We start from the raw sequence: 24,685 nt of genomic DNA, 5'->3' as shown, positions 1-24,685 counted from the left end.
GCTGAGATGGGTGGAACTATGATTTTTTTTCCATTCTGATCTAGATCCCCTCAGGCTTTAAGTGCCATAAGGGATCTCTTACTCTGTCTCAATTTCTGCAGCTTCCTAAAACTTTTTCAGCATTGATTAAGAATGTGCCTTCAAACATGACTATTTAAAAATGAAGGCAAGAGGACCATATTGCTAAGGGATGACCTTTTGTTGATGAAACTCAGTATTTTAGGTAGCCCTCTTAAGCTCTAATCACAGATCTAGTGTTAAGCAGTAAACCTATTGCTCTCTTCTTGTTTAACTGTAAAATTACCCTCCTTTAGATCAGGTGCTACCTTGATTTATTTTAGACACTTACTTGCTATTAAAATAGAATGAATGCCTTCTAGCTGTCTTTGTTGTTGTTGTTGTTGAGCATTCATTTTTTAGTTTTTATTAATGCTCAAGCATTTGACAGCACCAATCAATGAACCAGCCTCTCGTGACTTCTGTTACAGTCAGTTCATATTAGTATTAATAGGTTTTTTTTAAAGTATGACGTTTTTTTCTGTTCACACTTTTTCTCCCAGCAATTGTATTTGAAAAACACTTCCCAGCAACCATAGATTCTTTCCAGGATGCAGTAAAGTGCTTGTCTGAATTTGCCTGCAATGCAGCATTTCCAGATACCAGTATGGAAGCGATCCGCCTCATTCGCCACTGCGCAAAATACGTATCTGATAGACCTCAGGTATAGTCTGTATTAACTAAATTATGAGTGCTTTAATGAACAATGCATTTATAAAGAAAAAATCACTTGTGCTAACATTATTGCCTTCACCTTTTCAGAGATAAATGAGAAATGTACTTTATTCAATAGAAATAGGAATATAAAATGCCACTGGTTTTAAAATTATCAACAAATTTCTTTTCTTTTATCTCCATCCTGCCTGCCATCTTCCCTAGTTCATCTGTTGACTAACTTTGCTGAGAACTGCCAGAGATCAACATATCTCAGGATTTGCTTTCTACTAAGAAATGTTGTTAGAATGAATAATGGCATAATCAAAAACCATTTGATCTCCTTAAAAAAAAATATGGTAGATCCTTACTTTCAGTGCTGTCTCTACAGAGCAGAGTAAGAGCATTAGACTGAACAGTCTCGAATGTATCAGCCATTGTATAGTTTGACTTTATTTTTCATTGTGTATTAAACATTGCTTCAAATACACAATTCACCTTCTCAGTATTACTATTGGGATTGCCAGCTCACCTGAGGTATCAGGCTGTACTATTAGTACAGTACTAGTACAGTAGAGGTTGTTATTTCTAGTCCAGCTTGTGTTTTATTTTCGAAGAATCTCTCTCATACGGCTCTGTATAACCCTGTATTTGCTTCTAAAGGCATTCAAGGAATACACAAGTGATGATATGAACGTAGCTCCTGAAGACAGAGTGTGGGTGAGAGGATGGTTCCCAATTCTGTTTGAGTTATCCTGTATCATCAATAGATGCAAATTAGATGTAAGAACCAGGTAACAATCAGTATTTGTAATTCAAATTTTAGAAGGCTTACTTTACACTTATAAAACAGAAACAGCTCTCTTTGTAAATGTAACCAGCTTAAAATGACTTACGTATTTAAGTGGGAAGACCAGACTTGTTAAAAACACCTTTTAAATAGATTCTGGAATGTAGAAATTAAATCATAAGACATTTTTATCCTCTGTTGTAGCAAACAATAAAGTTACATGGTTGTGATTGCATTATGTTAAACACATTATTAAGATATTTTCTTGAAGTTAAATATTTGAGCATGTTTTCAGTGCTTGTTTAGGATGAGTAACCATAAAATTTTAAAGACAAGAACTGTTTAAATAGTTAAATTGAAAATAAGTTCAAATTTCAACAGGAAACGGTCGATAACAGTTGACTTCTTATTGACCCTGTAAATTATTTAAAACAGCTCAGCTCAACATTTACCATTAGATGGTATGGAGGCAGTTTAAACATAGAACATAACAAAATGTAGCACTCAACTTTTAACTTTGCTAATATATAACAAACAAACATTATTTTGATGTGGAAGGTTAACTGTAAATGATCAATGTGCATTAAATCTTTTTTTAAGTAAGATGTTATATTGGATTAACATCCAAGCCTGTATTTTTTCAGTAGCAATACTGATCCTCTCTATTCTTTGCATTAGTAAACATGTGTGATGTTCGATTCCACGATAGGTGTTCCTGTTACACATTTCAGTTTAGTGATTTGTAATAGTTGACCTTGCTAAGCCTCCTGTCACATTTCTGGTTTTGTTTTGTTTAAACAAATATAAAATGTTCCATGCAATGAGTAGATTTGTATTATTGGAACCCTACAGCTAAATTCTGTTGGAATGTTTTTTGTTTTGATAGAGCTCGCAATGCCAGTCTTGCCTGCTTACCTGTCTTGTCCTTCATACTTACTTTGAAGATTTAAAAACTTTTTTTATACAGAGATTCATTATTTGGTTGAGGATTGCAGAGACACTTGAAAAAGCAAAGTTGTAGTTTCATTTCACCTAAAACCTGCTTATTTTCCTTGAATATCTTTGTGGGGTTTTTTTGCTTGTAATTTATGTTCTTAGTTCTGATGCTGAATATGTATTGCTTACCTAGAAATACTTGTTCCTTTGGTTTTGTGGTCCTTTGTAAAGATACTGTATTCCTCTTTGAAATGACCACAGTTCTCAAAAGTATTTTCTTGTTGTTGTCTGTTGAAGTATGTTTTAAACAAACTGATTTTATAGTTTGTGTGCTAGTGTGACTGAAGCACACATTTACCAGATCAGAATGTAACATTTTTCACAATATCTGAGTTTGCTCTTGCTGTTGCAGCTTTTGACATATTTGGTGTAGCGCATGTCTTTTTATAACTCTTAATATATGTTGTTCTCTGTTCATTTTAGGGGCTTAACAGTAATGTTTGAGATAATGAAGACATACGGCCATACTTACGAAAAGCACTGGTGGCAAGATTTATTTCGTATTGTCTTTAGGATATTTGACAACATGAAACTGCCAGAACAGCAGACTGAGGTGAGAAAAAAATTGGAGGAGAGAATTTACATGAGATGCATAGTTATGGTAGAAAACCTGATGGTTAAATAGCTTATCAACTAATGAAGGGCAGCCCTCAAAGCTTGAATGGTTAACCTGTGATTCTAGTTGCCTTTCATTAGCATTCTGTCAGATGTATTGTCATCTCATTTTTTTAAGCCATGTGTCAAAGGAGTAGTAGTTCACAGTACAAGAAGAATAGCATAAAATGCAACACACCTAGGGTCTGTAAGAAGTGCAACATGTACTTCTGATGTCTTGAATCTGATACACACATCAGTTTATGGCAACAAGCTCAATGGATGAGGCTTGTAATCAGGAGTGAAGTCACAATTAGAAGTGAATTCTGCTAGACCAAAACTTCTTGATGACTAGGAAAAAAAACATCATCGTACTTTCACTGCAGCTTTTGACCCTGCAAACAGGTACTGTCCTGACAAGAAAGTGAAACAGAAATAGCAGAACTGTGTGTAAATTATTAGTATTAGAAATTTGATCACAATTGTCAACTGTTTGGAAGACTGTATCTGACTACTTATAGAAGCACAAGTCTCACTTTCTAAATTTTTATTCTCTGAAAAATATATAGAATATACACAAAAAGCTTAGCTTGGTGTTAAACTATTGAGCTAGGGTAGATACTCAATTTGATTTCAGTCTCAGTGTCTTATATGAGGGTAAGTATTTGTCAGTCTTGCAGCCTGGTCTCTAAGAATAGTTGTTTGTCTGTTTCCACATGTTTTTTAAAACCAGCTAGCTAGTTAGCAAAGTTAAATAAGAGAACTCTTAAGTTTTGTGGGGATTGAGATAGAAAGGAATGACATATCACTATAAAGCAATTAAAATTGTATAAATATGTGTATCTGTATACCTGCAGGGAGGTGTATCCTGAAGATTGCACCTTAAATGAAGTTACTACTTATTTTTCTCTTCCTTTCTAGAAAGCTGAATGGATGACAACTACTTGCAACCATGCACTTTATGCAATATGTGATGTATTCACGCAGTATTTAGAAGTGCTTAGTGATGTTCTTTTGGATGATATATTCTCACAGCTGTACTGGTGTGTGCAGCAAGGTAGGACTGTACCAAATTATGTTAAACAATGCTGACATTTTATTACGTTGAATGCGAATAAACAATTGAACTATTTTTCTTTTCCAGACAATGAACAACTAGCACGGTCTGGTACAAACTGTTTGGAGAATGTTGTCATCCTAAATGGTGAAAAGTTTACCCTAGAAATCTGGGATAAAACTTGCACTTGCATGCTGGATATTTTCAAAACTACGATCCCTCATGCGTAAGAGGACTGTTAATACTTACACTTTGTAAAATAGTTTAGCTAGATGACTGTTACTGATTTCAAACTGATATCTAATAGGTGAGGTGCACAAAAAGCTGTTATGAATAGAAGCAGTCTTTCTCAGAACATAATCATAAAATATGTGCTAGATACACTGCTAGCTGCTAGATGTATTTTTTCCTGTTGTAAATGATAAACTGTTAAAAACTCAAAATACCTTATGGGACCTGTGGTATCTCTAACTTTATTCTATTTTATAATGGTAGCTGTTTTGAGAAGTACTACCTGCTTTTTTGGTCATTGTCTTTTTAATAGAAGAATGCCAGTTATAGGCAGAATTTGCGATTTGTAATTACATGTCTAGGTTTTTTTCACAGTCACCACTGAGATGAAACACTACTTATTTTCACATCTGATCGTCTTAATGTTAAACCACTACATTAGTACCTGTGAGCTAGTTCATAGCATTTACTTCCAGGTATCACCTAGTTCAGGCCTGAAGAAACTGGAATCAAAAGGGAATGTTCTCCATGCCAGGCATTCCTTAATTTTGATGTTATGTATCAGATAGCACTGTAAGAGAGTTTCATTCATTTTTAAAACATAATTTAATCCCTGTGTTACCTCACCGCTTTTCTACATGAGTAGATGTGAATTAATTGCATCCAGAAAGTAATACCAAATTGCTAGCTCCCTTATGTTAGAGCTTTTTTTTTTTTTGCTTGTGTGTGTGCATTTTGATAACTGCCAAAGGTAAAATTGGAAACCAAATCTCTGGATGTAGAAGTTCGATTAAATTACCCCTAGCTTACTATAACCTGTACTTGAAAAGCAGAATGTTTTCTAGCAGAACACCAGCTTTTTTTTTTCCCACATAAGATCAAAACTTACACTACTGAGTATTCTTATAGTTGAATACTAGGAACCCTTTTAGAGCAGCATTTGGGATATCTTGATTTTTAGACACATTAAAATGTTCTTGTTCCCTTTAGCTATGTGATGCACTTTGGAAAATGTGCATTATTCCCTTTGATATTTATGGCATTTCTGCTTTTCAGGCGAGTTATTTTTCCTAGGAGGATATCTGACTCCTTTGATAGGTTTCTGTTCTTTATTTTCCATGTCTTTTTAAATCTTTCTAGGCCTTCTTTAGGAACTTTATTATATTATTTCTCCTTATATTTCTGGGAGATTTAACTTTTGCAGGGTAAAGTAAATCATACTTGGATTTTATCTGCATGGTATTCCCCTGAGCATATGTAATCAGTCTCATTTCCCATGGTGAAGGTATGCTTGCTCTTTTCCAAACACTTGTTGGGTGACGGAAAACTACTCAAAACAATCTCGTGCCTTTACCATGTTTTATTAAAGCTGAAGCTTTCATATGGGCAAGAAAAAATACGATAACAATATGCAGATATTTTATTCATATTCTTAATGGAGACTTTTGTACTATTTTTTCCTTTTCTTTCCTGAGCCCTAGGAGGATACTTCTTCCTCCCTCTGTACAGCTCCTTCTCTTTTCTCTTTACGGGATTTGGTTCTTTTCCTGTTAATCCTGGTTTGGCTTGCATTTCAAATTTGTATTTCTTAGTCCCTGTATAAGCCATCGTTTTTGCAGTGGAGCTTTTCCTGCCCTCCCTGCCTTAATTTTTCTTTTTAATAACAAAGTTTTAGCACCCAGCTTGTTGCAGAGGTTGTCCCAGTACTTACAGAAAAAGGCAGATACTCCTTTTACCTGTTGTGTCTGGAAGTGACACAATAGTTACGTTGAAATAAAGGCAGAGATAAGTTGCACAGAGGTATATATGACGGCTTTATGAGTGAGTGCTTTATTGATAATAGTCTTGCAATAGTAAGATGCTATGAATCCTTGGAGTACTAAGTATCTTCTGGGACAGGTTTTTATTAATCTCATCAGGTATGATTGCATTTATTCTGCAAGCGTTCGTATAAAACATCTTCCACATATTTGTGTAATGTACTTCTCTGAGTTAAGAGTTGTTGTATTGGCTGTAGGAGTTCTTAGTTGCAGTACTAGATTCTGCTGGTTTTTGGCAAGTTCTGTTTTTGCAAAGAGAAAGATGATACTGTGATAATACTATTTCCTTGTTTGAAAATGTGTTGAAGTATTTACTCAGCTACCACGTTCAGCAAGGATTACTTAAGAGAAAAGCTCAGTAGTACTCTTGCCAAGCTTCCACAAAATCACTGAGGTTTTAATAGCTGAAGATACTGTCAGAGAAACACAGAATAGTTGAGGTTGGAAGGGACCTCTGGAGGTCATCTGGTCCAACCCACTGATAAAGGTGGGCCAGCCACTCAGAGCAGGCTGCCCAGGACCATGTCCAGGCAGCTTTGAAGATCTCCAGGGAGGAGACTCCACAAGATCTCTGGGCAACCTGTGCCAGTGTTCAGTAACCCACATAGTAAAGAAGTGCTTCCTGGTGTTCAGAAGGAACCTCCTGTGTTCCTCTTTGTGTCTGTTGCGTCTTGTCCTATCAGGGGCCACCACTGAACAGAGCCTGGCTCCATCCTCATCAGACCCTCCCTCAGGTATATGTATACATTGAGGAGATACCCCCTGAGTCTGCCCTTCTCCAGGCCGAGCAGTCCCAGTGTCAGCCTCTACTCCCAGGAGAGGTGCCCCAGTCCCTTCATCATCTGTGAGGCCCTTTGCTGGCCTCTCCAGTAGCTCCACATCTCTCCTGTACTGGGGAGCCCAGACCTGGACACAGTACACCAGGTGTGGCCTCCCCAGTGCTGAGCAGAGGGGAAGAACCACCTCCCCCGACCTGCTGACAGGACTTTGCCTGACACAGCCCAGGGTACCTGTGTGGCACGGACCCACTGCTGGCTGGTGTTCAACTTGGTGCCACCAGGACCCCCAGGGCCTTCTCTTTCCAGCTGGGTGGCTGGGGCCGTTCCTCCCCACGTGCAGGACTTTGCACTTCTCCTTGCGTTTCTTCATGAGGCTCTTGTCGGCCCATTTCTCCCGCCTGGTGGGGTTCCTCTGGATGGCAGCACGTCCCCCTGGCATATCTGCTGCTCCCCCTGGTTTGTGTCACCTGCAGCCTTGCTGAGGGCACGCTCTGCCCCCTCATTCAGAGCACTAATGAGGGTGTTGAACAGGAGCGGACCTGGTCCATCCCCCTGGGGTACGCTGCTGGTGTCTGGCCTGCAAGCAGGCTTTGTGCTGCTGATGGCCACCTGGTGGGCCTTGCTGTTCAGCCAGGTTTCAGTGCGCCTCACTGTCAGCTCATCCAGCCCAAACTTCGACGGCTGATTTTAACAGTTTCTTGTTTTACTTTAGTTCTGTTTATAACTTCTTTTTTTTATGAAATATTTTGAAGCTTCATGAGAGAAAGTCTTGGTTTGCTGGCTCTAAGAAAGCCAGGGTGAATGCCCTTTTGTTCTGGGAAAGTGGTTCCCTGCACAAATTGTGATGATCTGACTCAATATTTCAATACATGCCTTGGGCAGATGGAAGTTTAAATCAAGTGTAATTTATTTGGGGCTATAAAGTCTTAACCTCTCCAGAATAATCTGCAAGTTGTGTCCTGGTAGCTTTCAAGAATCAGCTCAGTTTTTTGCTCTACATTTGCTCTATTTGTGTACTTAGTACATGCCTCTAGATTTTTATCTTTTAATTTTCTCACGTTTGTCTTATTTTAGTTCTGTGGAGATCAGTGATGGGTTAAGTTAGGATCCTTTACATAGTGGGAAAGATCTCATGAAATGCAGGCACAAATGTCCATCAAGCATTGCTTCACACAGATCGAGGCCTTATTTCATAAACGCCTGCTAAATACTGTGAGATCTTAACAATGAAAAATAACTTTACTTTTTAGCAATAAATATATTGTAACAAGCAAGGACGTGACCACGTAGGTTATTTAATCCGATTTTGTTCAATTCTTGGCAGACACAGACAGCCTCAATAAATCACAACTAATGTAGGAATTTTTAGTGCTTAAGACAATGAGCCTCAAGACAGCAACGAGCTATAGGAAAAGAGCAGGAAATATAAGAAATACTGTCAGTGTACTGGTCCCTTCAAATGAACTTTAAGTGGACATGTTGAATTTTAAATGGAAATGTTTACTTTTAAGTGGAAATAGAAACACAGTACAGGATTATATCCCAGATAAAGAATGACAGTATGTCTCCACAACATGCTGATTTTGCCTGGGGTAGGTTTATTCTTTATTCCAGAGTAAGCTTATGGCCGTATGAGAGAACAAGGCATGCTAATGATACTAGAGGTTGATGGTATTCTGCCTAGAACCAAATCTCTAATATTTTGATGAAAAATTAATCCACCTCCACAAAATTCAGCTGTCTATCAGAGGCAACTGGCAGAAATGTTGACTTCCAAAACCACAATACTTAAATTTTTCAGTACCTGTGAGAGAATAAAAAATACATATTTTACTACTAAAAAATAATTTATATATTTTTTAATTTATAGAAGTATCTACCTCTTAACTTTCGCTTGCTTTCTTTAAAAACAAACAAACCTCCATGTTAAGTAGCCTGTTAGAGTATCAGTGCTGATTATTAATTTACACTTACTAGTTCTTATTTATTACTGTTTTTGTGTTTTCAAGGCTTCTGACTTGGAAACCAGTCAGTGGGGATTTTGGCCCTGTATCTCCTTCTGATGCAAAAGAAAAACTGGTAAGCTGCTTAATAAATACTTTAAAAGCTTGCAACAGTTCAGTACCAATGTGTTGTGATGTAGAGTAAGTGGAAAGCATACTTAGTTTAAACCCACGTTTTAGTTTTGATTTAGTTGGAAATGTTTTTCCAGGTAAAGCTCTGCTTAATGATTAAAATTGGCAAGAAATTGAGAAGGAGACGGCTGTGTTGGTTCGCAGCGGCCAAAGTAGACTTCTAAGAGTTGGCTGTAGGTCATTACCTGCATATGTTTTAGGTCATGTCCTGTGTCTGGCAGGTCTTCATCACAGGTAATACTGCAGTACCATTAGGTTTGGGTTGTTCTCTGGTTTAGGGGCTGTTTTCCGATTTGTTTTGTTAAGCATTCTCTTTGATATATTAGCACGATGAGAAAATGCTGCCAGAATTAGACTGACTTTTTTCCCCAGAATTTTCTCTGGTAGTAAGAACTCAAACATCAGTGTTTAAAACAGAAAATACATAGAACCATCAGATTTCTTAGCACTCATTGAATAAACTGATAGAAAGTTTAGATTTGCCTGCAAGTGATTGCCCAGTATCTGCATCACCTTCTAATGATGAGAAATAGTGTAGCTTTTGGATATTCTCACAGATAGTTGCCTAAAGTTCTGTATAGATTAATAAAACATTTGGTAAGAAATTGTTTGGGGATAGGGTCCTGAGACAATTCGACTAGGAGAGACTGACTCTCTCCATTTATCTTTTTGAAGTTTTAATATAATTTAATTGCAGCAGGGATGTAAATGTTTGTGATGACTAATACGCATTGTACAAATATCTTAGATCAGTGTGACTTGCTGTATCTTCATTTGCTCATTTGTAGTGGTTTGATGTATAAAATATTTGATCTAAATGTTGGCTAAGTTTCTGATCCGTTTTTATCAAGTATAGTAACGTGCAAACATGACAAACATTAAGTGTCTTAATCTTGAATAAATTGAAAGATCTTTTCTCTTTGAAATAGTTTAGTGTTATTGTTTTCAAAGCATCTTTTGTCGTCAGTGTAAAAAGACACTTTACATTTTTACTTCAAAAGTAACAGAACTTGTATAATAGTGTTAATGGAGATATATTTTGGATGCTTTCTTTTGGTAAGAGAGATTTTTTTGCAGGCTTACAAAAATACTAAGTAGTACATACAAAATACTACTATTGATGTTACTGTGTAATTAAGTATTTGTTGCTTATTGAATCTCCAGTTCTTTCTTGGTATGTCATTTTTTCGTACATTTTTCTTGAATGTTAATGGAGTATCACTGAAGTGAATGAAAATGTTACTGCGGTATTGAAATAGTGAATACCTTAAGCTGTGAAGAGCCCAACATTACTCATGATTAGGTCACAAGAGTTAATTTGTTTTCTCTCTGTAAGTTAATTTTTGGATGTTTTGTTTCAGGATACTATCTCACAGAAGTCTGTAGATATTCACGATTCTATTCAGCCAAGATCTTCTGATGGACGTCCACATCAGCCCAGTGCAGTGTCCACAGTAGGGGAAGAAATGAGTAAAGCCAGGCCAGCAGCAAGTGCGTGTTTCTTAGTGGTTTGGTATTTTGTATCTGTTGAGTTGTATTTACCAAAGTCTATATCTTTAGTTGTAGCCCCAACTGTAACTTAAGAAACAACATGTGGAGAAAATTATACCGATTACATTTTTGTCTCCATGTAGAATGATAGAATTCCTTTGGACTCTCATGGATCAACATTTTTGACCTGTGCTTTAAAAATGTAGAGTTAAGCTGCTAACTTTTGGCTTTTTACCCAAAACAAAATATTAAAAATAATGCTCTCCTTATAATTCTTTATCAATGAGTTGGTTTTTTTCTTAACAGCAAAGTACTTTCTGTAGGATGCAACAGAATCAGTAGCTGAAAGGAAATGTATTTAGACTGATTTTATGATAGCATATCAAACTTCTAAGATACTTATGCAGAATTATGTATTGGTGCTCTTGTCTAGTGCTAGCACTACTGCCACAAGTACACGCAAACATTTGTGGTGCCAGTGCTATCATAAACTTCCTCTGCCTGTGAACAGTCTCACAACTTGTTCTTGCCATTGCAGATGCTAACTAACGATAAGGTCACTGATTCTGATGATTTTTGAGTAATGCTGAATACTTGTCCGGTATATGGCAGGTGACTTTAAAGTGTGGAAATAATTTTTTAAAACCTGCCAGTTGATAACATGGTGATCAGCCCTGTTTTCAGAAAAGTAATTTAGATGTGTGGATTCTAGACTTTGGTTTTTGAACATGCTTGAAGTTGAGCTATTTTAGGGGTAAATTTAAGAATAGCTTTAATAAAAGAGAAAGTACTAAAGTGTTTTAAGATCAGAAACAATTTTGATTTTTTTTTTTTTTAAGAATTTTAGGGGTAAATTTAAGAATAGCCTTAAAAGAAAAAGTACTGAAGTGTTTTAAGATAAGAAATGATTTATCTTTTTTCCTTTTTTTTTTTTTTTTTTTTTTTTAAGAATTTCCAGAACAGAAGTTATTTGCTGCTCTTTTGATCAAGTGTGTTGTACAACTGGAACTCATTCAGACTATCGACAACATTGTGTTCTTCCCAGCAACTAGCAAAAAAGAGGATGCAGAGAATCTAGCAGCAGCACAAGTAAGTAGAACTTACTGGTGTCTCTGTTCTTAACAGATTTTTCTCTAGTGATTAAGGTTTCATAAACTCCTGTAACATCTTCGAATTTACAGTTTTTAGAAGTGCTAGAGAACTTCCAGCAAACTGTTGAGATCTTTTACAACTTGTATTATATTGGATTTGCTGTGCTGCTGCAGCACACTGTGGAGATTTAAACCTTTACTGTTCACAGAGATTTCAGTAACTGGGCTGTGGATACAACCTAATCCAGTTTTAAGTTTAAATACAGGTACAGATGAAAACAGGGTGGGATGAATTTATCAAAGAGCTTGATGAAGACATTTTTTAATTGTGCCTTTAAATCTCTCTTTTGTTTTTAATAGAGAGATGCAGTAGACTTCGATGTCCATGTGGACACACAAGATCAAGGGATGTATCGTTTCCTAACATCACAGCAGCTTTTCAAACTTCTCGATTGTCTGCTGGAATCGCACAGATTTGCTAAAGCGTTTAATTCAAACAATGAACAAAGAACCGCTCTCTGGAAAGCGGGTGAGTCAGTCTCTTTGGAGAAATATTTTTGCAAGAACATTTCACTGTGCTTTGAATTCAACCCAGAAATAGGTCAGAAATTGCTGTGATGCTGAAATGTAATATTCAATATGAGGCTGTGAATTTATGACCTTAGAAATCCTTAAGGAGAGATCTCATCTATACAGGTGCAAGTACCTTTTTAATTTCCTAAATTCTAAGGTTTCACTGCATTACTTTTCAGTGTATACAGCTGCTGAGCTGATCACTCACTGTAGTTGTGAGTCCTGTGTTTGCAAGCTGCAGGTACAAAACCCTAAAACCATTTCAGGAGGGTTGTTGTACTTACAAGTGTACACTTGAAATATATGGCATTTTCCAAAACAGATCTAAAATGGAATCTCTGTAGCACTGTGGTTTAATCTATTCCTTGCACCAAAGTTAGCTATATTAATATAGAAATACATAAAATATATAAATATGTAATAATAATATATAAAACATTAAGGTGGTTCTTCTAACTATATGCAGACACTCAGGAGAGGTAGGAAACTGTGAGGAAAAATGTAAGATGAAAATAAGAAATCTAAATGGATTCTCTTGAATTTCTGTAGGTTTCAAAGGCAAATCAAAGCCTAATCTTCTGAAACAGGAGACGAGTAGTCTTGCCTGTGGGCTGCGCATCCTGTTCCGTATGTACATGGATGAAAGCCGTACCAGTGCATGGGAAGAAGTCCAGCAAAGACTACTAAAGTAAGGGCCACGTAACTGAACCTGTTTATATTATCTCTGGTGTATAAAAGAATGTGTTTTTGTTGTTGTTTGTTTTTTTTAACCCTTGTTTGCAGTAAACTTGCTAGGGTGAACACTATATGGTGATGGTCACAGCTAATATTAAGAGCTTTTATGTTGTGTGGAGGGGTGCCTGCAGCTACTAATGTTGTCTCTGCTTTTTGTTCTTTTTGTATCTTACACCTTTTGCATGAGAGAAAAAAGGTTTGATCACAGTCTTTTTTTGTATCGTGTGGGTACGTGAGGGATTGTTGTAAAAGATTGCTGTCCTTTAAAAAGGAAAAAAAAATAGCACCTGAAAAAAAAATCACCTAAACGCTGCTGCCTGCTTTTTTTCCTTTCAGTAACCTCAGCAAGTTCAGGGAACTGATGCTGTTTGTTCTCATCTGTAGAAATGAGCACTGGCCTTCAGGAGCCTATGGGCACACAGAAGCTTTTGGCTTGTTGGTTTTTCATGAGTTAGAATACTAAGGCTCACCTGAATATTTTTAGTTTACAAAGTCCTTCATGTAACTGTTGGAATAACAGAGGGCTTGAAACCATGGTGGTAACACCGTGGAAGTATTTTAAGGTTTATAAACCAAGGAGCAAAACTGAAAACTACCGAATTACATCAGCATGAGCTTAATTTTTAAAGTCTACATATCATTTTGTCACAAGCATTTAAATACTCCTCATTAAGTATATCTGCAAACAGTGAGGTCCTAAGACACTGGTTTTCAGTTGAGCAAAATCACTGCATTTTATTAATAGTCAAGCTTACAGTACTTTTTGTAAAACGATGCTGTTGCACACCATTGCTTTACACTGGTGTAGTTACAAAGCCAAAGCTCCCTCTGGAGTAGAGCTGGAAATAAAACGTTACTTAGTAGTTTTTGTCTTTTCTCTCCAGTGTCTGCAGTGAGGCTCTGAGTTACTTTCTCACTCTTACATCAGAAAGTCATCGGGAAGCCTGGACTAATCTGCTACTCTTATTTTTGACTAAAGTCCTGAAGATAAGTGATGAAAGGGTAAGTAACTTGGGCATTCAGGTGATAAGGAGCTCGAGACCGGTTCATCACACACAGTCACATACTTGCACAGTTCCTGCTGCTCTATCGGCAGTGTTTGTTGTGGGAATCTACATCTGCATTGCAACAGCACTTGATGGTTACCAGCAATTGCAGTGCAGAACTGGGATGCAGTGAGTGGTAAAATAAAACGTGTCTGAGAAAATTTTAAAGATGCTAAAATCCTTTAAATGTGTGTCCCAAGTTGCTTTTACCCCTTATGCTGAGGAGAAGGGTTAGTGGCTGATAGTTTGTTCAAAGTACTTGGAAATAACTCCTGGTTTTGCTTCCAGTGTTACATGTTGACCCCTTGACCTTCTCCAGAGCAATTATGGATTAAATAAATCTGTATTTAGATCTCCCTCAATTTCTAACAGAACTTTTCTGAAATGTTAAGTGAGGGGGGCAACTACAACAAAAAAACTTAACTGACAAGGAAAAAATTCTTCCTTTGCAGAACAAGGATTTGTAGGGATCTGTGTGTAGCTAGTGCGCATCTGTCAAAATTCTTCACAGCCGTCTTGGCTTTATTCTAGCACTGCCAGCTTCAGTTATAACCATGTTTCTGCTTGTCATTGTGGCTTTCTCACCTCGACTTGGGAGGGTGTTTAAAATTCTTCACTTTGAACAGGCCTTCTGAGGTGTATTGATGCATCAGAATAACTTCTTCTGTCTGTTTTCTCCTCAGTTCAAGGCTCATGCATCGTTCTATTATCCTCTGTTGTGTGAAATTATGCAGTTTGATCTTATTCCTGAACTTCGAGCTGTTCTGCGAAGGTTTTTTCTGCGGATTGGTGTGGTTTTTCAGATATCCCAACCCCCAGAACAAGAGTCTGCAATAAGCAAGCAGTAGCAGAGAGTGACTGGGTATTGCTCTGTTCAGAAGTTTGTACTCCTCAGCTAAATAAAAGGACCAGGTAGCTGAGCCGTTCTGTCTGGGTATCCATAACAATGGTTTCTTTGTCTGGCAGTGTGTATCCAAGGATTAATGGTACAGATGCTTACAACTGAAATTAAGGCTTGCAACACTCCAGTCCCTTTATTTCCTGATGGATTATCTCGATCGGTTTCTCTTACCTGGCTCATGCTGAGCGTAGAGCCGGTTTTTAGCACAGTCCTCTCGTCAGCACGGGCTGCAATATCCTTTACTGTCCTAGACAGCAGTATAGCAACAGATGTTTATGGAGGGTGTGAAAGGAAAATGTACCCAAAGAACTATATATGTAAAGGTTTGAGCTTCTGCAAGAAGTACAACTCAGGAGAGCTGTATTTTGAAGGATAAAATGTTTATAGTGAAAAGAAAATGGAGATTATTGTTCATGGTAAAAGATATTTAGCAACTATGTCTGATATTCTTATTCTAAGATTTTTGCACACTCAGGCTGTCTGAGACATTGGTAATCATCCTTCTGTGAAAAATGTACAGAGATGCAGGTCTGTAATATAAACTCTCTAACACTATACAGTTCTTCCTGAATTGTTTTATTTCTGTATTATTGATTTGCTGAAAACCCATAACACTTTATTGTTTACCAAATGCACTAGAAGTTTGGGTTTCTTTTTTTTGGGGTTGTGATTTTCTTTGTTTTTGTTTCATTGTAGCCCAGCAGTTAGTGTTGCTGACTTTTGTCAAGAACAGAGGTAGAAATATCACGACTGACATAACTACCTGTAATATACTTGTTTTAGGGCTTTTCAATATAATGAGCCATTGAAATGATGATCCTTCAAGGACTGGAACTTGAATCACTGCAAACAAGTCTAGGTTGTGTCTGCTGTCACATGTTTTTTGTTTGATGTAGATTTCACTCTTATGTACAGAATTTAATGTTGAATATATTCAAGTAACAAATCTGGCATGGTTTGGGGATGGTTAAATTTATTGGCAATGTATTCATACTGTGAATTGTGCTCTGATGGTTAAAAGACAAGATTGTCAAGCATTCTATATTACAATGGATGTAGAAATTTTTTTCAGATGGACAAAATGTATATGGTACAGATATGTAAAGTTTTCTATGTAAAAAAAAAATTCTGTACAACTTTCTGTACAATATTTGGTTCTCATCTGGCATATTCTAATCAGGTTATAGGTCAATAAAGTTTTTGAACTCTTTCATCAGTGCAATCAAAACCAGTCTAACCCACAGCACTTGTTTTATAGCTTCCTGTGCTTTTCATGCTTCCAAGGAGCAAACCCCAGCCATCGGGGGTGTTTTGTAAGTAAGTAAAAGTGGAATTGGGTTGTTCTTCAGCGAGTTCTTCTATGAAGACTGAGAAGGTAGGTGAGGGAGCCTGAGCTCAGAGCGGGATGAATGTCTCTCCCTGCTGGACTGAGAGGGGAGTGAAATGTAGTGTGTTGCAGCAGGCTCTGAAAGCAGGTGTCAGCAGCGCAATGGAATAGCTCTGGAGGAGCCAGTGAAGGGAATTAAAAGGCATGACCTGTGAGTAGTTCTTTTCTCATAATGTTAATCGGGGTAGAGCAAAAGCAAATTGAATTTCTTGATCTTGGAGAACTGAGGTGAGTTTAATTCATTTTAATTGAACAGTCTGTCCTAGTGGGCTGTTTTTTTAATTATTTTCCAATTTGTTGTGTTATGTTTCAGCTTTACACCACCTACTGGGCCAGACCTGAGGTCTTGCTCACCTGCTTGCCAGTGACCACTGATAATTCTTAGAGCAAGTATAGAGTGTCCCATCCCTAATTATGTCCTCCGCCCCCTCACGCCTGTACCAAGCTGTGGTACCATTATCAAGGTGTGCTTGTTACTGTTAGCCAGGGCACTGTTACCAGCCCTTTGTGTATCTTAGCCATGTTATCTGCCTAGTCCCTGTTTAAATGTGTTCAAGATTCAGCATGCAGTGCCAATGAGTACAGTAGCTACTGGAGTTTGGTGTAGGTTTTCTGCATTTTTGTTTGGTGAGTTTTTTTGGTTTAACCCATTATTGTTCTGTTGTGCACTCCCTCTTTTAGTAATGATTTATTTTTTATTTTTTTTACTTTATGGCCTTTTCATGCCCTACCTTATTTTATTGCTTGAGTGGAAGATGCCTAATAGCTGTTTAGTCTTCTCTTCACTGAAAACAGAACTCCTATATTATTACTCCTTTGCCTGCCTCTCTAGGTCTTGAAGTGCCAAAACTGTATGGACTACTCTGGCTCTCGAGTTCAACGCGCAGCTCTCTACAAGCTCACAGCCACAGTCATTATCAGCAAAGGGGGTTGGGTGTCAGGAATACTTGTTTTATTCATGTTGAACTGGAGGGAAGGAGAGGGGGGTTGTAGCAGCATTTATTTTGCAGATGAGACTTTCCTACCTTTTTCTTTCTCAAATCATGACAAGCAAGAGTAACTGAACTTTTGACACACAGAAAAAGGTGAAGGAAAGATGGGGAGGAGCCTTTCTGAAGGACCAAGAGGTAACACAGTGACTGGTTCAACCCAACTGGCAGTGCACCCGAAGCGTTAGCAGGCATCAAAACTCAGGGGAAGGCTGGCATGTGACATATTTGACCTATGAGACACATAAGGTGGGCTTCAGCATGAGGGGCTCTGATTAGTGTAAAAAGTTTTTTTTGCTTAAAATTATTTTGAGATTCCTACCTTTCTGGGAAATTCAGAATCAAGCAGCCCTGAGGTACCTAGTATGTACTCTGGACTAGGTCTCCCGTTATGCTGAGACGTGTGTGCTTCTAGCCACTGCTGTCATACCCAAACTGATGGACACGACGAGCATTTTGGCTGATGAGTGACAGTAAGACTGATGAGGCACTTCTTGCTGGGAAGGAACATGCTAAACGCCCAAAGAAGCTTGGCACCATGACCTTAAGCAAGCATCTCTTAGCTGCCTTCATCACAGAATGGCTGTGGCCTTTCAGCATGTGGACAGAGGCTTGAAGAAGGCATTTTTAATAAAAATTTCATTTTTACAAAGTGTTTTTTCTTTCTTCAGCTGGTCAGAACTTCAGCCTCTGGCCAGGAATTTCTAACCGTGAGAGAAAGCACATCCTTACCTTTATTCTCAGTTTATGGAACTCTTAGAACCCAGCTGCCTTGCTTCACATCTGTGCTTTCATTTGGCAATGTTTCCATGTGGTTTTCCTGCTGCTTTGAAGATGGCCTTACCCTTCCAGTCTGTTCATTAGTAACAGTAAGCTGAAGCAAGTGATAAATGAAAATTAAAGTTGTCTTTCACTTTTTTTAGTAACAAAATAATTTATTAACTCTTCAATCAGAAACATAAATTAAATATATGCAACACTACCTGCATTTCCAGCACAGAACGAGTTAGAAACATAAGATACAATGCTACTAGACTTTTTTTTTTTTTTCCTCCATAAAAGTGTTTGCTGACCTTTTGAGCAGGGCTAGCGCTCACCACTACGAAAAGCAAGTGCCCTCCTCCCAAGTTATTTACTCTTTTGGTAAAAGCTTAAACTATACGCCTGCTGTTGGGTTCCTCTTTCCAAACAGTTTTTGAGTTCAGCTATAAACAAAGCTAAAAAATAACTTTGATTTAATATCAAATTCACACACACAGTTTTTTCTGGTAAATCATCTCTGAGGCTGAAACTAACTCGAATAAAAAGTGCAAAAACCACTGGACTATAACTCCAATTCCACTGTGATACAATGTGTAAAACATCCCTGCTCTGAGAGTCTCCATTACACTGCAGCTTCTGTTTCTTCAGTATTGCTATCATTTAAATTACACACAGAGCTCCACACTATTTATGTAAAACAGAACTACCCCTACGAGAGACCATAAAAGTGCAGTAGTGACGGGCCGGGACAGTCCGTTCTCCGTGGAAAGGCACAGCTGGTTCCGACAGGGGTTTTGTTCAGCCATGCGCCGTTGAGAGGCCTTGCCAGCTGAGCAGTAACGGGTTCTCGGGGGAAAGCTTTGCTGGGCTCGGCTGCTCAGCCATGAACCTCCTGAGCGTTTCCGAAGTGCCAGGTCGCAGCCAGGGCTCTGTTGCAATGGAGTCACCAGAGCCGGGACGCTGGCCGTCTTTGGAGGGCGTGCGCTTCAACAGGTCCTCTGCTTCTCCTAAGGAAATGTTGTCACCTGAGGGAGGAAAGCAACGAGCGTATGTTGAAGGAGAAAAAGCTTCACGCAGCTAGTCACATTACTGTCACACTGAACATGCTTAGTCATCTGGAATAAAGGCATGAGGAATAATGCCTTCAAGTTACGTTTGTTTCTACTTAACAAACACGCATGTCTGATCTTCTGGGGACCTGGGCCCAGCACAGTCGGTGCGTCCTGCAGGCCTTCCGTGTCTAATGCCAACCATTCCTACCCCTGTCAGAGTGACACAGGGCCAGTACAGGGAACCTGAGTGCACCTGGTAGACGTCTTGCTTTCCTAAAGCCTCCTATTGCAGAGAGGAGCCAAATCTGCCAGCACATATATGCATAGATAAAGCCATTACAGTACAGCCTTACGGCCACTCTTGTAGAGACAGCCTCTTTAAGCCCAAGAAAATATATTTTAACACTGGTAAACAGCATAAATGCAAATACATCTACACATCGCATTCCAGCACAGCTAATAATCTTAAGGCAATGCCATTCTAAAAGGCGTACTTGGTAAGCTATCTGCCATCTACAGAAAAAAAAAGACAAGACCCTTGCCCTTTGAACTTGGGTTCATTACCACTTTAGAGTGATGATGTGAGCTGATGTAACACATGCTGCAGATACTGCCAAGAAGTCGCTATTAAGCCTGAAATGAAGACCTAGCAACCCTGCCAGCATACTGCTAAAAACTCTAAGGGAAAGAGGCGTCCATCTCCATGCGCTAAGGACTGAAATAAGCGTTGCTGTAGGGCGCAGAGTCGCTATGGCCTTGCACAGCAAGGCAGCACACACTGGTGGCCATTTCTAGAGGGGACACGTCTGTACGACACAGAGTGCCCGTCTGTTAAAATGGATGATGCCAGAGAGACTGTTACAGTTGTTAGCGTTTCCCAGCACAGTTATGCCATAACCACTGCACCTTTAAACTTGTCTCAGGTTTGGGGGACTGATGCTTGGCCAGAAGCGGCCAAGAGGACAAAGGGTTAAGTTAGTCTGCAGTGGGAACCTAAGATAAAGTAATTATTTAAATTTTCCAGCAGCTGGAAGTAAGAACAACTACGAAGAAGAGGTGATAGAGAATGAGGGCAGAGAAGCAAAAGAAGTTCACAGGGCAAAAATGTTTGGATAGACTAAAATTAGTGAAGCATTTGGGTAATACATTTGTTTAGAATACAGAAGCAATGAATATGAATGGTGGTTTGGGTTGTTTTTTTTTTAAGGACTGAAAAATCACAGTAAAATGGTTATAATAAACAAAAAAATGAACTGGTTTTAAGAGTACCCATAGCAACAGAATCAGAAAAAACTGCCAGCATCTACACTCTCATTAAGTTTAGGAAAAGGATACCGATACTGTAATTACCTAGACAGCATAGCAACTGCCTTACTGAGGAAAAAAAAAAAGATTTCTGTCTCATATGCTCATATATTCATTAGCACAAAACGCATCAGCTGGGTCACAAGCCATGTGAGAAATTAAAGATCAGGCATCCTGTCAACATCAGTCAGAAGTCTGATTTCTTTCCAGTAGCATTTCAGCTATGCAGGTGGATATCGAAATCCTCCTGGTAGCAGGGACACACTGCCACATGAGGTGCAGTATACACAGGGCGGGTACAAGTCCTGCCTATACCACAGTCCTCTCCAGGCTGATCAGAAAGGAATTACTCTTCTAAGTTTACTCTAAAATACTCTGTTGAAATTTTCTGGGCAACTTCTTGCAACAGTTAAAGCACTCTATATAATTCCTTTTTGAGCCAGTTGCTCTCTGTTACTACAGGCAGTACGTTAATATTTGATCCTCTAACTAATGTAATTACTTAATATTAGTATTTATCACATCAGCTTTAATACACAGAGCATACCTAAGTGAGCAGACTTCTGATGGAGTTCAGTCAGTCTGCGCAATCGTTCCTCATTTTTGCTTTTCATCTGATCAACATCAAGGCTGAAGTTGGAGTGCAAAGAAAAGTTGTCAGGCTGCAGCAGTGGGGTCTGGTCTCGTGGAACATCTTCCTGCAGAAAACACAAACATGCACAAATCCTTCAGTAAAGCTGCTTTTGGCTGGGATAGGGTTAATTTTCTCCGTATTATTAGCTGGCATGGTGCTGTGTTTTAAATTTAGGAGGAAAATAGCATTGGTAACACACCGATGCTTTAGTTGTTGCCAAGCAGTGTTTGCACTGAGTCGAGGATTCTTCTCACGCTGCCCTGCCAGTGAGGAGGCCGGGGATGCCCCAGGAGCCAGGAGGGGCACAGCCAGGACAGCTGGCCCAGTGACCAAAGGGATGTCCCACACCATCCGACAGTGTGGGCATGATAAAACTGGAGGCAGTTGGGGGCAGTTGGCAGGGGGCTGCCCGTTGCTCGGGGGCCAGCATCGTTTGGCCAGTGGCAAGCAATCGCATTGGGCATCACTTGTTTTGTTTACTCTTTTCTTTTTCCTTTTTTCTTATTAAACTGTCCTTACAGCAACCCACGAGTTCTCACACTTTCACCTTTTACGATTCTCTCCTCCATCACACCCTGGGTGGGGGGGGGGGGTCAATGGCTGTGTGGTGCTCAGCTAGCTGCCAGGTTAAACCACAACAATAATGCACTTTTTTAAAGGGCACCTAGCTATACGCCCTCTGTACCCATATCATCCAGCCACTAAGGAACCACAGGAGCTGTCTGACAAGGTTAGATTTGTGCTCTACCTTCATATTTAAGTCCATCTGGTCATCATACTTACAGTGCACTCCAATGCTTTCTTCTTTAGTCGTCTCCTCTCCCTTGCAGAAGGTGGAGGCTGTGATGATAAATTAACTTCTCCTAAGGCTGGAAATGTTTCTCCATTAGCACCTGCAAAAAGACAGGTGAAATCATTTTCAAAGAGATCAAAATTCTACACGGTGTTCAAACCCGTTTATGCTTTGAAACAGGTCAGTATATTGTGCTTGGCCTAACCACAGGTATCAGAGGAACATATTTAACAAGGACTTCTTGCGTGGCACCAGTGCTACCCAGAGGCACAAAAAAGACCAAGGTATCACAACAGCAGCAAGGGATGAACTTCAAGCAAAGACAAGGAATAGCTTCCATAGAGACCAGGCACTTCACAAATCCAGCGCCTTACTTCACCATATCTTGTTTGTACCTAGACCTTTCATGGAAACAATGAGTGCTCAAGTGAGTACAAGAGGGAACACGAGGCAAATTGACAGCATAGAAAGATACAATCAGATGGCAAGAATGTTTGGGTGGAACGAAATCAGCAAAGCATTTCAATAATACATTTGCTTTACAAGTGTACTAAATTATGTATGTAAGTAAGTTGCATGGAATTTATGATAATGTAATCAGTTCCTTAATCACACCTTAGTCACATCCTGGCTTTTTCATGTAATAGAGTGTTAGAATCTGTTCATACAAAAAAAAAATCCTAAATTTTTGATCACATCTCACATTACAGCGGTGGTGTGTGGGGGTTAAATCCATGTTTATGATATAAACGAAGCCAAAGGTGATGTGTCTCTTTCACACTATCTTGTTGATTTCCCCTTCCTTTACTAATTCTGGAAAGTAATTCAAATGCAAACTGCTTGAAACAGTATTTTTTTCTCCTGCAGCAGCAGCTGCTGCTTGAGTGCTGGTTTGTGGCTCTGCTGCTGGCTGGGCGCAGTCAGGAGGATCCGTGTTCTAGCTCAGTCCCTCTCGTACCCCAGTAAACACAGCCTCCCCAGAGAAGGAAGGATCCTGCATGACAATGACAATACAGAACCCATTGCCACCAATTACTCTGTGTGACAATGAAATGATGTTTTGGGAAGGCTCTTAGTCTAGTATGACACAGTAAGTTAAAAAAAATAAAAAAGCTAAATATACATACATATATACATACAATATACATACATAAATATACATACAATATACATACATATCTGTACATACAGATACACGCACACTAAAGAACAATTCTGCAGTATTCGTCTTATTATTTTTTAATGGACATTGTGACATTAAAAACCATGGAAATAATGTTTGTTTTCATTGGCTAGCAATTTCAAAATAAAATTTTTATGAAATATATTTCATTATTCACGAGTGTCAACAACCTTCAACTTAAATTTAGAAATTAACGTTTTATGGTTAAGAACCGCAATACTTATGTTTTGAAAAAACAGATTTGATCTCTACTAATAACAAGGAAGTTCATAGACACAAAAACAGGTAATTTAAAAAAAATGTTCATATTACCTTTTTTTTCTCCAAGAAATAAAGATTTTAGTCCCTTCTCCTCTTCTACCTCCCACCAGTTTCACCGGAGGTAGAGCACAAAGCATAATTTTGAAGGGTACATGGCTAACAATGCATTTATCAGAATCTGAGTTACAAGATAACATGACAGTGCTATTAGAGTACCACAGTTTAAGTATGTGAATTTATCACAACGGAAAAAAACTACGAGCTACAGAAGTATTTATTTTTTCCCCCTAGTGCTTTGTCAATGTAAGATGCTACTAGGTCCTTTAAGCATCTTTCCTTCTGCTGTGCAGCCATGCTTTCAAATCACTGCATTAACACTAACGAATTGTTGGGTTTCAAGTGACAAAAAAAAAAGGGCAAAAAAAAAATTGATAAACCTCTTTATTCCCAATTAAGATTTCTGACTGTAGGAAAGACAAATTCATTTGTAATGCTGTTACCTACTACCAAATTGAGTTTAGAAAAAGTGTTATTGCTTTTCCTAGGAAATGAAAAGCATTATTAAAATCCACCACATGTGAAATTGCTTCACAAAAGGCCCCCAGACAATGTTAGCACCGCAATCCACAGAGCAGGTAGCCCACAGATAATGACAGTTTTTTTTATCTTCATTTCAGAGATGGAAGTCACCAGATTCATATTCAAATTTCCAGCAGCTATTTATAAAACCCAAATAGCACAAAGAGTAAAAAGTTTCTGTCAGTGTCCACAGAACATGGTTTTTAACACCAATAAATGATTTATGGAAAAAAAGAAAAAAAGGTGTGACTAGTATCCTACATTAACTCCGACACCTCACTAAGTTGCAGATATCAACTGGAGAGGGAGGAGGAGGAGATATGAATGAGGACTATAAAAATCCATGAACCTTTGTGAAAGCGGCTAATAAAAGAACAAGGAGCACCACGTTGCACAGGTGGCAGCTTCAAAGCAGATGAAAGGAGATACTTCACGCGAGACACAGTGAAAGATGTGGAAATTCATCCGCACCATAGTGCTGAGGTTAAACAGCCACAGGGATTCGGAACTGCTGATCCCAATTCATGGCAGACAACCTGCTGAAGACCCAGCTTATCGTGATTTACCAACTACAAACACATTTGACTCAGGAAGCCCCTGAGCTACGAGTCACTGGAAGCTGAAGAGTACTTTGCAGTGCTGCTACATGCCTGACCTCTGCATATTCTTCCCCAGGCACCTCTTCCGGCTACTATTAGACACAGGATATTTCGCCAGATTCCAGACCCTCGTATCAAGGGACACTAAACACCTTTTCGTCATTTGGGCAGTAGATAACAACTAGTATTTC

The 24,685-nt window shown here is 38.7% G+C and overlaps 2 protein-coding genes across 22 annotated transcripts in view; one reads left to right on the top strand and one right to left on the bottom strand.

Moving 5' to 3' along the window:
* ARFGEF1 (ADP ribosylation factor guanine nucleotide exchange factor 1) overlaps nt 1-14,967 on the top strand; it is a 91,355-nt gene extending 76,388 nt beyond the window's left edge. The window contains exons 28-39 of the mRNA XM_035563033.2: nt 561-721; nt 1,375-1,505; nt 2,921-3,050; nt 4,013-4,148; nt 4,236-4,374; nt 8,988-9,057; nt 10,475-10,604; nt 11,554-11,693; nt 12,056-12,224; nt 12,818-12,956; nt 13,888-14,005; nt 14,733-14,967. Of these exons, the coding sequence (XP_035418926.1) occupies nt 561-721; nt 1,375-1,505; nt 2,921-3,050; nt 4,013-4,148; nt 4,236-4,374; nt 8,988-9,057; nt 10,475-10,604; nt 11,554-11,693; nt 12,056-12,224; nt 12,818-12,956; nt 13,888-14,005; nt 14,733-14,897 (1,628 nt within the window). The 3' untranslated portion in view covers nt 14,898-14,967. The remainder of the gene's footprint in view (nt 1-560; nt 722-1,374; nt 1,506-2,920; nt 3,051-4,012; nt 4,149-4,235; nt 4,375-8,987; nt 9,058-10,474; nt 10,605-11,553; nt 11,694-12,055; nt 12,225-12,817; nt 12,957-13,887; nt 14,006-14,732) is intronic.
* Nucleotides 14,968-17,965: 2,998 nt separating this feature from the next.
* Nucleotides 17,966-24,685, bottom strand: part of CSPP1 (centrosome and spindle pole associated protein 1) — a 61,322-nt gene continuing 54,602 nt past the window's right edge. For all 21 annotated transcript variants that reach the window (XM_035563034.2, XM_035563043.2, XM_035563035.2 and 18 more), the window contains 3 exons: nt 21,863-21,972; nt 20,993-21,143; nt 17,966-19,113 (listed from right to left, as the gene is read on the bottom strand). In XM_035563034.2, coding sequence (XP_035418927.1) covers nt 18,887-19,113; nt 20,993-21,143; nt 21,863-21,972 — 488 coding nt within the window. In that variant the 3' untranslated portion in view covers nt 17,966-18,886. The remainder of the gene's footprint in view (nt 19,114-20,992; nt 21,144-21,862; nt 21,973-24,685) is intronic.

The sequence above is a fragment of the Cygnus atratus genome, chromosome 2 (genome assembly GCF_013377495.2).
Source record: "Cygnus atratus isolate AKBS03 ecotype Queensland, Australia chromosome 2, CAtr_DNAZoo_HiC_assembly, whole genome shotgun sequence".
NCBI classification, from domain to species: Eukaryota; Metazoa; Chordata; class Aves; order Anseriformes; family Anatidae; genus Cygnus; species Cygnus atratus.
This window is presented reverse-complemented; position numbering and strand designations above follow the sequence as displayed.